The sequence below is a fragment of the Lingula anatina genome, chromosome 1 (genome assembly GCF_051362555.1).
Source record: "Lingula anatina isolate TDL-2025a chromosome 1, LinAna3.0, whole genome shotgun sequence".
Classification (NCBI taxonomy): Eukaryota; Metazoa; Brachiopoda; class Lingulata; order Lingulida; family Lingulidae; genus Lingula; species Lingula anatina.
This window is the reverse complement of record NC_141767.1, coordinates 39,306,656-39,320,910: the sequence shown is the minus strand read 5'-3', so window position 1 is coordinate 39,320,910 and position 14,255 is coordinate 39,306,656. Positions and strand designations below refer to the sequence as shown.

The 14,255-nt window shown below is 38.9% G+C and overlaps 3 protein-coding genes across 6 annotated transcripts; 2 read left to right on the top strand and 1 right to left on the bottom strand.

The window, feature by feature from the left end:
- Positions 1-439: 439 nt before the first annotated feature.
- On the bottom strand, positions 440-2,703 carry LOC106180354 (medium-chain acyl-CoA ligase ACSF2, mitochondrial). Its single transcript, XM_013564321.2, has 2 exons — positions 2,561-2,703; positions 440-2,311 (listed from the first exon to the last, which is right to left on the bottom strand). The coding sequence occupies exon 2, from the start codon at positions 2,300-2,302 to the stop codon at positions 641-643; it is 1,662 nt and encodes a 553-aa protein (XP_013419775.2). The 5' UTR covers positions 2,303-2,311; positions 2,561-2,703; the 3' UTR covers positions 440-640.
- A 47-nt stretch (positions 2,704-2,750) lies between these two features.
- LOC106180348 (medium-chain acyl-CoA ligase ACSF2, mitochondrial-like) lies at positions 2,751-5,373 on the top strand. The gene is made up of 2 exons (XM_013564314.2): positions 2,751-3,463; positions 3,559-5,373. Exons 1-2 carry the CDS (start codon positions 3,452-3,454, stop codon positions 5,221-5,223), a joined length of 1,677 nt encoding a protein of 558 aa, XP_013419768.2. The 5' UTR covers positions 2,751-3,451; the 3' UTR covers positions 5,224-5,373.
- A 1,579-nt stretch (positions 5,374-6,952) lies between these two features.
- On the top strand, positions 6,953-13,697 carry LOC106180353 (uncharacterized). 4 transcript variants are annotated; one of them, XM_013564319.2, is made up of 11 exons: positions 6,953-7,082; positions 7,476-7,548; positions 7,864-7,974; positions 8,158-8,232; positions 8,381-8,514; positions 8,903-9,026; positions 9,358-9,529; positions 9,685-9,842; positions 10,278-10,433; positions 10,791-10,898; positions 11,070-13,697. In XM_013564319.2, exons 2-11 carry the CDS (start codon positions 7,492-7,494, stop codon positions 12,687-12,689), a joined length of 2,715 nt encoding a protein of 904 aa, XP_013419773.2. In that variant the 5' UTR covers positions 6,953-7,082; positions 7,476-7,491; the 3' UTR covers positions 12,690-13,697. The 4 variants fall into 4 exon arrangements, with proteins under 4 accessions (XP_013419773.2, XP_086856902.1, XP_013419774.2 ...); XM_087000776.1 differs by lacking the exon at positions 6,953-7,082 and adding an exon at positions 7,191-7,214; XM_013564320.2 differs by lacking the exon at positions 6,953-7,082 and adding an exon at positions 7,339-7,362.
- The last annotated feature ends 558 nt before the right edge of the window (positions 13,698-14,255 follow it).

The following is a 14,255-nucleotide window of genomic DNA, read 5'->3' as shown; positions in this document are numbered from 1 at the left end:
GTGGACGGAATAGGAAAAAAATACATCTATAGGCATATGTATATTCTCTATTCCGTCCCCATTTATTGATATATACCAGTTTATTTATATCACCCCTTGTGTTATGAATTAAATAATTAAACATTATTGAAACATACACCGGTAGAAAATGACATCGATGTTTTGTCTTAAAGACAGAATTAAAGCAACATTTGGGTCAATGAATTATTCATTAGATAAGATCGTTCCATTAAATGAAAAATGTCAGTATTGAAATATAAACATGCAGGCCCGGCAAAACTTTTGCTTTAATTTTTTTTTACTTCGTCAAAACCACCGCGAGATACAAAAGTAAGTTTCAAATTCATCAAAGTGACTTATTTTGCATCCTCCACATGTAGTTCAGGAAAGCTCCATATTGTGGTAAGCTGTCGACTTTTTTTTTTGGGGGGGGGGGGGGGGATTACAGTGTAGAGTGATGCTTATCAACATACATGTAGTATACTGTATATAGGGCAATAAGGATATAATAACAATTTTTTTTTTTGCATTTTTTTAATGCCAGCTCAATATCATCACATAATTATTTCATTAAAATTCACGTGTTTTGCAACTTTCTTAAGTTACGGTTTTGCAACTTTCTTAAGTTACGGTAAAACTGTCACTGCATGTTTAGCTTCTTCATTGCCAGTTGCCTCACTGATTTTCTGTCCGTTTTTCCAGTGACTGTAGTTGCGAAATCCGTGCATACAACGAAGTACTTTGGTGCCAGTGACATGCCGTCAGGGCCCACCGAAAAGTGATCCTTACACCATTCTTGCAGGCCTTTTGCTTCACACCCTTCGTTCAAAACAACACATGCGCAGAGCTCTTCTCCAAGCCTAGCATCCGGTACACCCACAACGACAACCTGTTTAACAGCAGGATGCTCTGAGATAACATTCTCAACTTCTGCAGGGAATACCTTGATAGTCGCACGTTTTATCATGTCGTCCTTACGGCCGCAGATTTTGATTTCTCCATCATTGTTCATGATTGCTATGTCTGAAGTGTGGAACCAACCTGTACCGTCATATGCTTTTCGTGATGCTTCTTCGTTATCTACATAGCATTTGGGTAAGATCCAAGGAGAGCGGATGCATAGCTCTCCTTCTGTGTCAGGAGGAACATCTAGACCATTTTCATCAATCAGCTTTATTTCAACACCTTCACTGATTACCATGTATTCTGAGCACGGTTTGCCTGTGAACTGTCTTATGGAGGCCACGCCAACTTCAGTTGAACCATAGCCATTAATCATGTGCTTCGCGTGAGGAAAAAGTAGCATGATATCTTTTGCGACGTTCATGTCCAGTATTTGCCCACCTGTGAGTATATACTGAAGACTAGGTACGTCGAGCAGCGAGGGGTCGTCTCGGGCGAGTAGATCAACCATGAAATAGTGCATCATTACTGCGTGAGTGCATCGCTCCGTCTTTAATATACCCATAACACAGTCGACATCTCTTTCAGAAACGACTAAAGCCGTATTCATGGTTATTGACGTTGCACCAAAAACAGCTATCGTGAGCAGAGTGTTCATCCCGCCGATCCACGTCATTGGCCGGTCGTTGAAGAAACAACTGTCTTCTGTAACTGCCATCGTTTTGCTGAAAGAGGAGAAACGAAGAAACGAACTGTGTGTGTACTGTACACATTTTGGTTTTCCTGTGGAGCCAGACGTCAAGAAGACAAAGAGCGGATCATCCGGGGTGAAGTTTTCCGCGGCTGGCAGCTGATGGTAACCTAGAGCATGTCCTTCTTCAACCAGTGTACTCAGGCAAACAGAAGACCCGGCAATGCCGACAGAGTTTGGACCGAAGGTGATAATTTGCGTTGTCGTCTTGGCTATTTCTTCGCATGCCTTTCTTTCTTTGATGGTTCCGACGTACATGACCAAAGCGCGGCAGGCGTACTGCTCAACGTCGCCAACAAGGCTGTTTAAGTTGCTGAAAAGGAAAGCATTGCACCCAATGCGACTCAGTGCTATCACAACTGGTAAGTATTCGGAGCAGTTGGGAGCAAATATGGCCATGCGGTCACCACGCTTGTAGCCTCGTTGATGCAGTGCCGACGCCAAGGCAATGGATTTTATTTGAAGCTCTGAAAATGTCCAACATTCTCTTTCAGCTCGACTCTGGTAAACAATCACTGCGGTTTTGTTTGGTAATCGTTTTGCAGTTGCGTCAAAAACCTCCGAAAGTGTCGAGTATGGATAAATGGAGGTTTGAGGCCCATGGCGGTAGCTTCTGCGCGGCATATGTATTGCGCACATTCGATCCATTCTCGCTTTCTAGAGAAGAAACTTTCATGATTGTAAATTGCGATTTTCAGCAGCATGTTATGCGAATAATGTATAAAGATACCTACATGTATGCTGTAAAAGCAATGTTTCTTAAACTGTGACTTGGGGGAAAAATGAAAGATTTGTTCTGAACGATTAGAAATTAAGATGTTGCACTTTTGTCGTTATTTGCACATACTGCGCTTTTTAAAAAAGACACTTTATAAAGATTTAAAAAAACTTCCATAAAGACCTTACCGCAGGGAAAAATAAAGCCTCTCGATTGGCTGCTCCTTAAGCTCTTTACTGTAGCTCACAGGTTTACGAACGGGTTATATTCTTAACTCAGGATAACCAAGTCGTATCTCCGAGATAACGGTATTTACTTAGTCTAAGGGCAAAAAGGGGAACTGCACTTCAGATAATTTTTTATTTAGATCATCGGAAGCCCACTGCATATGGTTGGTAGCAAACTCGGGCGAATGGGAAAGTTCGTGCCTAAAAAGTAAATTTTGCAATGTCAAATCTGTCTGTCTCATGTAACAATTCTTGTACAAATGTGTGCACTGGTGGAAACATTCAATAAATAAAGCAATTATGCAATATAAAGCGCGATTATCACTTTTAAGAAGCCAAAACTAAAAACGCTATTTTAAATGATAAACCTTTTAGAAAATGATACAGGGATGCACTTTGTGTAATTCCTTGGGGAAATATCTCGTCAAGTATTTGACATTTTGGCTTCCTTACTGTCAAACTAGTTTAATAATATACTGCTGACAACACCAATGGATCGTATATAAATCCATTACTAAACATTTCAATGAATTTATGCCACGGGTTTTTAGTCGCATGTTGGTAACAAAGCTTCTCTAAAATTTATTAATATATTTTGCAACTTGCTGAATAAAAGAAAACTATATAATTATTGACCTTATTCTAGACCACAGATTAAACATAACTTCAAGATATGAGCTCTTTGGCCTAAAGGCCATGCTGTTCACACGCTTAATACATAATTCTTCTGCATATCTGCCCCTCTTATATCATTACTGGGACACAAACAGCGCACCGAACATCTGCCCTCCATTCCGAATTTCGCAAGGTGTATGCAGCAGCTGCACAAAATAGAATTGGGTTTCTTACCCCATGAGTATTGAAGTAAGTTTTCTTTCCCCAGTTTTAAATTGTGTTAGTGAATTTATTATATGTCTTTGGTATTGCTTGATTTCAAAACTTCTTTTTTTACTTACCAGAAGAAGAATATGAATCAAATTGGACATTTTTCCCGGCGAAATTATTACCATAACCCTGCGCCCTCTCCCTATTTATATGCAACCTTACCAGAGGTTTTTGACGCAACTGCCAAACGACTTCCTTCCAAACATGCCGTCGTTGTTTACCAGAGCCGCACTCAAAGAGACTGTTGGACGTTTGCCGAACTTCAAAAGAAGTCCATTGCCTTGGCGACAGCACTGTATCAGCGTGGTTACAAGCGGGGCGACCGCATCGCCGTTTTTGCTCCAAACTGCCATGAATACTTTCTAATTGTGCTGGCACTGAGTCGCATCGGATGCAATGGATTTCTTTTCAGCAACTTAGACACCCTAGCTAACAATATGGAGCAGTATGCGTGCCTGGCGTTGGTCATGTACGTTGGAACAGATAAAGAAAAAATGGTTTGCGAGGAAATAGCCAAGAAGACTTCAGACATTGTTACTTTTGGTCCCAACTCTGATGGAATTTCCGGGTCTTCTGTTCGCTTGTGTTCACTAATTGAGAAAGATGCTCTCGATCACCATAACCTGCCCGATGCAAAGAACTTCACCCCAGACGATCCGCTCTTTGTCTTCTTTACGTCGGGTTCCACTGGAAAACCGAAAGGAGTACAATACACCCACCGGTTCCTCCTGCAGTTTTCCTCTTTCAATGAAATGCTGGAAGTCAAAGAAGACAGCATTTGTTTCAACGACCGCCCATTGGCTTGGTTAGGTGGGATCAATACACTTATGGTAATGGCTGTTTATGGGGTTACAGGGGTAACCGTGAATACAGCCATAACCGTAGCCGATGGAGAGGTCGACTTTGTGATGGGAATATTAAAGAGGGAACGATGCACCCACGTATTAATGATGCGCTATTTTATGGTTGATTTACTTGGCCGCGACGACCCCTCGCTGCACGACGTACCTAGTCTCCAGTATATACTCACAGGTGGTCAAATCCTGGACATGAACACTACAAAAGACATCATGCTTCTTTTTCCAAACGTTAAGTGCGTTGTTAATGGTTACGGATCAACTGAGGTTGGCTCTGGTGCTTTACGATTCAATACAATAACAACGTACAGCGATACCATGAAAGTAGTCAACGGTGTCGAGGCCAAATTAATTGATGAAAATGGTCTAGATATCCCTCCTGACACAGAAGGAGAACTATGCTTCCGCTCTCCTTGGATCTTACCCAAGTGTTATGTGGATAACGAAGAAGCATCAAGAAAAGCATCGGACGATGCTGGATGGTTCCACACTTCAGACATCGCAATGATGAATGCTGATGGTGAAATCAAAATCTGCGGCCGTAAGGACGACATGATAAAACGTGCGACTATCAAGGTATTCCCTGCAGAAGTTGAGAATGTTATCTCAGAGCATCCTGCTGTCAAACAAGTTGTCGTTGTTGGGGTGCCAGATGCAAGGCTTGGAGAGGAGCTCTGTGCAAGCGTAATCCTTAACGAAGAACACACAGCAGATGGTCTTCAAGAATGGTGTAAGGCTCGCTTTTCCGTGGGACCCGATGGTTTGTCTTTGGCACCAAAGTACTTTTTGACACGCTCAGAGTTTCCGAAAACACTTACTGGAAAAACTGACAGAAAACTAATCAAGCAGTTGGCAATAAACGAACTGAAATTAAAAATGTAAAATTTAATATTTGGATAACCCTGTCATAGGAACTGCCTCGCAAATCTACTCTATGGTTTATTTGTCGATTCAGTGGTCTTTCACCCTCCTGCAACGTATCTGTGATGTATATTTTCATTAAACGGAACCAGAATAATAATTATAATATTTATTTTGAGTCTAAATCAAAATCAGTAGACTACAGGCCTACAGTAGTGCTGGCCACTACTGGCCTGAAGTGAAAATATACTCTCCTACCAAAAAAGTGTCACCCCTAACGCAAGTGATACAGAAAATGATGTCATAAAACATTGTTCTTTATTTAACTTCTAAAGGGAATTTTTTCACATTCGTATTAACATTCTTTCTCCTCTGGGTGTGGTTTTCCTTCGGTCAGCCTTACCCAGGCGATAATGCCCATGGTTGGTTATGATGTTGTCTGTCCCTCTGAATGGTTCTCATGGAACAACCCAACCCTCTGGCAATCCGGTGGGTTACAACTCTCTCCTATGTCAACCGCTCCCTCTCACTTAAGAGCTGGATATAAAAATATGTAGCAATGTACGTAATTGCGGTAGGGGTGACACTTTTTTGGTAAGGGGGTACTGTTATACATGTATAATAAAAAGCTAGTAAAAGAAAAGAAAAAATTGATTGAAACAGGAAAAATTGATTAATATATATATATATATATATATATATATATATATATATATATATATATATATATATATATGCCATATATTAAATACGTAACTTCATCACTGAATTAAAAAAGTCAATTATAAAAATTCTGTTAATAGGCCTAATTTTTTTTGAATGGATAAGTCTTGTGTTCCTCTTTAAAAGAAGCCGGAGCGCCTACATATCCTACGTAGTAAAAGCGGCAGTTAATTCCATTCTCTGGGTGCAGCAAAAGAATACTCACCAAAAGATATATGTGACTGACAAAGCAAACCTACACGGTGTTAAGAGTAAGTGGTCGGTAGGCCTAGTGTGTTTGGGAGGGGGGGGGGGGCGGATTAAGAGCTTGCTTTTTCCCCAAATGAATTTTTGAAAACGGCCTTTTAAAATCTTTATTAGTTGTACCAGGGCATCACATGTACTTGTAGGCCTATTTTTGCCCAATATATTATTAGGTAACTTCATGTTGCAACTTCCAACATTTTCCCAGATCATCTATAGGCCTAATCGTAGGTAGGCCTAAGCCTACATGTTGTTCACGTTAAATAGTAGTTTAAACTTAGATATATAGCCTATTTGTCTTTCGTAAAAGACAATTGAAATTTGAAGTGTGAATCCCATGTAGTGTAAGTGCAGTGTTGCCCCCTCCCCCCTCCAATCACTTGACCACACCGTAGTAGCCTACTGCACTAACCACAAAAATGAAAAGCTAAACTATAGTTAGCGCCCTCTAGTGGCTAATCCCTGTCGTTTGCGTCTCCATCCTTGACCCAATTTTGCAAACTCCCTTTATTTTCCAAGTCTGTACATAACTGGTAGAAGTAAATTACTGTGCAGATTGCAATCTCCATAAATCAACTGCTAAAGGTTAAAATGTATCCTTACACAAAGTGTAACATTTTATTATAATGCACTTTCTATATCACGGCAATCGTGCCCATGCACGTTACACAGAACATGTGTGCGGAATAATCTGAAGCCAAGTACGTACAATATAGTTCATCTGTACTTTATAAATTTTCTCCTATACTTTTACTTTCTAGTAAGGTTTGCCTATATTTTGAATATCTACGGACTTTTTCCCCTACAGGTTGATAAAAACAGTATTTAAGACTTGTTTGGTATAGATTCGAGTCGTGTCACTTTAGGTCTTCCTCCGCACACTTCCTCCGTCGAGTCGTGCAAGTTGCGGACAGGTAAGGTGTGAGTGTATGCAGTCGTCCTAGCCAATTAACAGATATTTCAAATTTGACAACTCCATTGTTGTCCTTTGCCCTTTTAATCAGCCATATTTAACATTGCACATGAACCGTGGCCAGATTGTTCAAGTGAGTTTTCTTTATTGACTAGTGCACTAGTTGCATTCTGGATTATAACACGTACCCCCCCCCCCCCCCCCCCCCTTTGTCCACACCGTGATCAAAAGATTTTCATGTTGCTACCTTAGTTTTTGGTCCTACATGCTAGATTCCTGAAGTGAGTACCAAGCATGTTATACCGTATTCTGAGACAATCCATTCTGGGGCTATTACACTTATACCTTTACATGTACCAGTTTATATGCATATATTTTTATGTTTTACTTTTAGCACAATCTAGGCCCACATGCCAAAGAGAAAGAAGCAAAAAGCATCTGCAACAACTTCATCAGTAGCCATACAGGTACTGGTATGAGTTAATATCAAAATTTTCTTTATACATTTAATGTGATCATAATGATTTCATATAGAACCACCTAACATATGCCATTTTATTGACATATGCTGTAACTGGCAAGTATCAGTTGGAATGTGTGTGTGGGTGTTAGTGAACAAGCATGTGTATGTGTGCATGTGTACGTGTATATTCAAGCACCGCCTTTTTAAAGGATATATACCTTTTTGAATGATAAATTTAAAGCTGTAACTACGCACAATACAAATCCTTTTCTTTACTGCCACTGTTGATATATATACAAGTATTTATGCCATGTTTCAGGTATCAAGAACAGAGACTGTGATCACTACATGCACCTCCACAACACCCATTGTCAGCTCTGCTGCAAATGCAGACTTTGCTTCAAGCCAAGGGCAAGACATTGTGGAGATGGTAATTTATCTCATTTTGTTATTTTTTCTAACAAGAAGGGATGTTTCTTTTTTTGACATAGTAATGAAACCAAATTTTAAGTATGAAATTTTTTTAACATCACTTGTTCATTGTGACTGAGACAGCCTGTATAATTGTATGTGAATTATGATTTTGCATTTATTTTATAAAATTTTGCTCCAGGTTCGCCCTGGAAAAGATTTTCTGCACTTGCTGAGGTCTGCAGGTGCAGATGGGGACTTCTTTACCAGAAAAGAGGTATGAAGATATAAATGTTTTTAGAAGGAGTACATTCTTTTTAATTCAGTTCTTAAGGTAAAACTAAAGTAAACAAAATTTGGCTGGTGTGGTAATAACTCTTAGATAAGCTAGTATTATAAGTTTTGCCCCTTTTTTTTCAAACAAGGTGCTGTATTTTCTGAAGGAGTACATCAGCTCCAAAAAGTTGTATGATCCTTGTGACCCTGGCACAGTACACTGTGAAAAAGATCAGCTGGGACAAATATTTGGGTGCAGCAAATTCACAATCAGTGATGTCCTGTAAGTTTTTCTTTATTCATTTATGGTCATTTTTCTCAAAAATGCTGCATTCAAGCCTCTTTACATTAGGTCAGCTCTGACTGAAGGACATACCTTACATGTAAGCCTGACCAGCTTTAGGATATACTAGTACCATATAGCACTGCAATTCATTTATATATAAGATGATAGATGATAATTTTTTTAAGACTGAAGCATACATCTAGTAACATAACTGGTACCTGTATACACTATAACCCACAACCAGGTAGAAACAAATGACATTTTTTTATTTCTTTAGTGATGTTAAAAACATTCAGACCTTTCATTACAAATGCATATTAATGCATCACTGAATAAATGTACTAGTAAATGAAATTTTTATTACCATGTGTTTCTTGTTTTCTAGTCCCTTGCTCTCTGCACATATTGAGCCTGTGATGCCATGTACTCAGTTTGCCAAGAAGCAAAAGACTCCAGCCGCACAGGAGCAGAACAGAAAATATGTTATGATGCACAGGCAGCAGGAGAAGGTATGTGTAAGACATAGAGGTGTACAGATTCAAACATCGTACCAGCTGGATTGACTCTGGGATTCTTGCTAAAATGCATTCATTGTATTCAGATTAATTGTCGGGCATGCCTCCTTGAGTAGCTAGTTAATTAGTTAATTACCCCCAGAGTGTATACACATGATACAAGTGGTAAGTTTTGTCATTGTTTACAATCAGAGTCTGAATTATTTGCCATTTCTTCAGCAAATGAATAAATAACACATAATTAAAATAGTTGCAGTTAATATGGCTTTGAATGCTATATATTGATAACAGATTATATTTTTGAAATTTGTCATTTATCTTTAAGGTAAAAGCCAGCAACTTGACAGCAGAATCAGTGATAGGTGTCCAACCATTATTTGTAAAAGATAGTAACCACAATGAAGATCATCTTAGCAAGTCCAAAAGTAGCCAAGCACAAGTCAGGCGTGAAGAGAGAGAAAACACTAGTGGAAAAAGGGAAAGGAAAAGGAAAAGAGGTATTGAGATTATATTAACTATTTTGACACTAAAACAATTATTTCTCGTTCAATCGTTCAGACTTCACTTTTTTTTTGTAGTTTTGATGATGAAAGGAAAAAAAGGAAAAAAATTGGAATTCAAGAATAATTTGACAATGTTTTTTGTTTCACAGAGAAATCCAGCAGCAGTAAAAGTAGCAGTGCCTCTCGTGCCAGGCAGTCTTCCATCAGTATTACATACAGCAGTGATGGGGAGGGAAAGTTTCCGTGGTATTATCAAGTACAAGTACAGACGTCTGATGAAAACAAGAGTGAAGTGCTCAGCATTCAGGTGATAATTGACTCTCTTTTCCCTTTTTTTTTTCAGCCGTGAGCTACAGGATTTTTCACCTTTGTCTAAGTTTTCAAATAAAAATGATGAATCAAACCCTTGATCTGTTTTACTGTAATATATTTTAAAAGATAAGTTATATTCAAAATAAAATAAAGACTTGGTGGAAGATAAATTCCCTACTGCTTAGTTCAGCAATGAGGTGCTTTTGGAAAAAAAATTAAGCTATTGCACCTGTACTTAGGCAATTTCAGACTTAAAAACCATGACCTTCAGAATGGTTGAAGTACTAGAACTCAAATGGAAAAAAATTGTGTATTAGATATGATCAAGTTCATACAGATTTCAATTCATTTGGTTAGTACAAATATTTTGTCTTCTATAGATATAGATATAGATATAAAATCTAATTTGTGTGTTACACGTTTACTGTAGGGTTATGAGACAGCAGTGATTCAGGACAGTGAAGATGACCTTTGGTACATGGAGATCTCATCAGACGGAGGCTTTTCTGTGGAGTATGAAGTGGGATCTGACACCAGTCACGGGACAGCCGGGGGTGGAGAGTCGGGAGATTCGGATGAATTTGAGGTACAGTGAGGGGTTGCATGTCTTTAAGATGAGTTATGTTGACATCACAGAATTGTGTACATTTTATTCTGAAATAAGTGATTTGCTCATTGTATATATTTCATTGCATTTATTTGGCAGTTGTTTAGAAATGTGTAATCAAATCTTTAATTTTTTTTAAGTTTATGACATGAATGTTATATATGAGACTCGTGTGTAACAGTAGAAAAATCTTCAGTAAGTAATCCAGTGAATTAATTAAGATGTTTTTCATTAATTATGAAATTTTGAATCATCCTATTTTAAGAGTATGCTGAAGACCTCGTGAGAACATTTTTATAACAACTTAAATATACTGAAAATGTTTTCTCATTTCAGGATATAGTAGTTGTGTGTAATGACAGTGACATAGAGTTCTGGGCAGACTCCAGTGATGTGGAATCTACTTCTGGAAGTGATGGGTCAGATATGGAAATCTCTCAGGATGTGAGTGTAAACAAGTGAATGTAATAAAATTTGTTCTGTTATTTTTTTTTTCAAAATTTTCTCGAGAAAATGTAGCGATTTTGATGATAGTGGCTGTGTTTTTCATCATCTTTTTTAAAAGCTTCTTGTAATTAGTGGACCTCGCCTCTAACCTCAAACTTTACCATTCAGGACAAGTGGAGATGCGGAGAATGTGACATGTTGAACTCGCCTTTTCAACGGTACTGTGATCGTTGCTGGAAACTTCGTCCCGGTTGGCTTCCAGACAGACATTCTCAACAAAACCGTCTTTTACGGCGTTCAATATCTGCACCCGTGGAAATGACAGGCGAAGAAATGGAGCAAGTAACATTAAACAACCAGCAACTATACATTACATACAGCAACAGAAGAAAAAACAGTAGTTCAAATGAAGATTTTGGACGAGGCAAGTCTTTTTCTTCTGCGACAAGAAGTCCACCCCAGCAAACTAACAGCAAACAGAACAGATGTGCGAGTAGTTCAGATGGCAGCAAGAATGCAAGTGGGAATAAACCTGGCACACAAGAAACTTGCATTAAACTCCCAAGTTCTGACAGTGTAGCTGAAAAGGTGTTGGATTCTGAAGGATCCAATGACACCATTGTTTTAGAGGACGATGAACCCACAGGCACTGTTATGACCGCACAACAACAGTCTGAAAGCAGTGGTTATGGTAGCATAGGGCCATGGAATGATTCAATAAAATCAGAATTAACTGTAGACCAAGCCAATTTTGTTGGAAGTTCTAAACACAGCTCTTTGAGCCAAAATATTTACCCAGCGTATAATGATGTAATTGATCTTACTCAAGGCCCCCTTGAGTATAGTTCATTGAAACCTGAGGTATGTTGTGGCACTGATGTTATTGATGGGCCTACTAGTATTGACGATTTCAAGTCTGAACTGAATGACCAGGGTGATTCTGTTTGTTCTGGAGTTGGTGTCGGGTCAAAACCCATGCTGCCGGGGTTAAATGTTCATAGGGACAGTGAAAACATTGTTAAAGAACAGGGAATCGGTGTGGGCGTTGATGAAATTGATCTACCAGTCATCCATGATGTTAGAAAAACTACGTCAAATGACGCTTTCAATGTTACTGATAGACTTTTTATCAGTGAAGATAAAGATAAGTCGTATGATAATTATATAGGCGCCTTTCAGCAATCCGCGAGCTCGCATTTACAAGGCGAAGATACAAAGAAAAAAGGCTTAGCTTCTCAGAGTGCTAGGCCATGCACTTCTGGTGCAGCTTCAGATAGTTTCAACTCACCTGATGACGTTACCCAGAAGCCAGAATATGAACCACCAGGAACGACCACTGCCAACTGTTCTTCAAAAACAACACTCCCCTTCCTCCACACCTCATCTTCCAAACACGAAACTGCATGGAAAGAATGTCCTAAGTCTGATAAAACTTCTTCTGCGGCCAACAGGTCAGATAGCTCTCATGCCAGTGGTCAGTCTACCGCTACTGGCGGTTCCAGTGGGGCGTCTATAGGTACGTCGTCTCTATCTGGCGGTGTGATAGGCGCAGGGCCCTCTGGGGCCGGGCAGCCAGGACCGTCAAGGGTACAGCAGTCCCTTGGAAATGAGTACAATGATCTGTGTGTGATATGCATGTCAAAGCCCAAAGAGGCGAGCATTATTCACGGGAAGACGGGGCACCAGGTGACTTGCTATTCTTGCGCCAAGAGGTTGAAGTGGAGCGGCAGACCGTGCCCGATTTGCCGCAGACCTATCCAGAAAGTCATCAAAAATTTTCTGATGTGAATGAATTGATATCAGGATCCAGTTTCGTCAACACTGGATAGCTCTATACTATGGATAACATTTAAAGTATAGCAGTCATAGTTACCACTAGATAGCAAAACTGGAGAGCAAAAGTATCCAGCATTTGTGAAACATCAGTTAATTCACAGGGTAACTGTCCAGAAGATAATTTTATTCAGTGGATTGTGTTATACCCAGATGATGTTCTCAGAGTGTTAAGTGCATTTGATGAAGTCCATCACTATATGCTGTGCCGATTTACTTAGGGAAGTAACGATGTAATTTATGTGTATATACCATTTATATTAAATAAGTGATTTTGTATTATTTTTTTATGAATTGTATGATAAATCATACTTAATTTATTCATGGGAATTTTAGTATTTAATCGCACATATATTTTTGCTTTTGCTCAGTTGTTTTTGTATTTTAACGATTGCATTGTGATTTCTTTATAAGAATTCAAAATTGAAGGGTTGATTTATTGTGTGTTATTATTATTATAGTGTAATGAGGTTGTAGACTGCACGCTGGGGGAAATGTTCAATTTGATTCTTTGAAGTAATTGATAAGATTTCCGCAGTGCATAGGGTGTTGACGGTTGCTACAATTCATAGGGTGTTCAGTTGATAGTTGTTACACTTAAACTTGAATCGGAATCTTACTAAAATATGAGATTGATGTAATCATCATTATTATTCACTAAAATTGGGTTCGTCATTTCTTTATTTATGTTATTTGTAACCTAAATATTATTTCCTACGTGGTGGTTTATGAGTCTTGTAAATGATAATAGAAGTGTTTGTTAAAAATCACGATATTGTTCACCGTTTCTGCTTACCACATGTAAATTGGGTTTCCAGCTCATTCAGCGTTCTTATCTTGTAAGATATTGAAAACAAGTTCTCTTGAAGTACGGAATTGTCTTTCGTAATATCGAGTGGTTAGAAGTGCACCAAAAGATCATGGAGCCTTGTTAATGAAAAATGATAAAGTGCAACAAACTTGGATGTTCTTAGGTGTGAACTGATAGCCCATACTAGCTGCACGCAATGATATCTCAACACGGGCCGTTTTCAGTCCATTGATAATTATTAGTTGTGCTAACAGCTTATCCTCGAATAAGATATTCATCTAGAAGTTTTACAAAATCCTTCCCATTTTCAAACTTATTCTGTGACGAGATGTAATGACTTTACAATCGCGCATGGTGTTTGCATGATGGGATTCAAGCAGCCGTAAATAAAAAAAAATGATATCGATATGTTAGTGTTCAGAATTATGTTGCAGTCCAATATCCGTTACTCTGCTTTTACCTGATAATGAAAGCACGTGTTGTCACAAAAGCCAGCGTCTTCCCGCCAAGAAGACGAGTGTATGTACCCGTCCCTTATCACTGGAGCTTGTATTGTGTCTAAATTTTAAGCCTACTAACATCGTGTTGAAAAGTCACTTTGCTGTTAAGGTGAGTTCAGCTCATAGCCCAAGATCTTCTCTAGCTACGAGCGAGGGCGAGGCTATAGCTGCTAACAGAAACGTAAAAGGATGTCGCTATATACCAATACT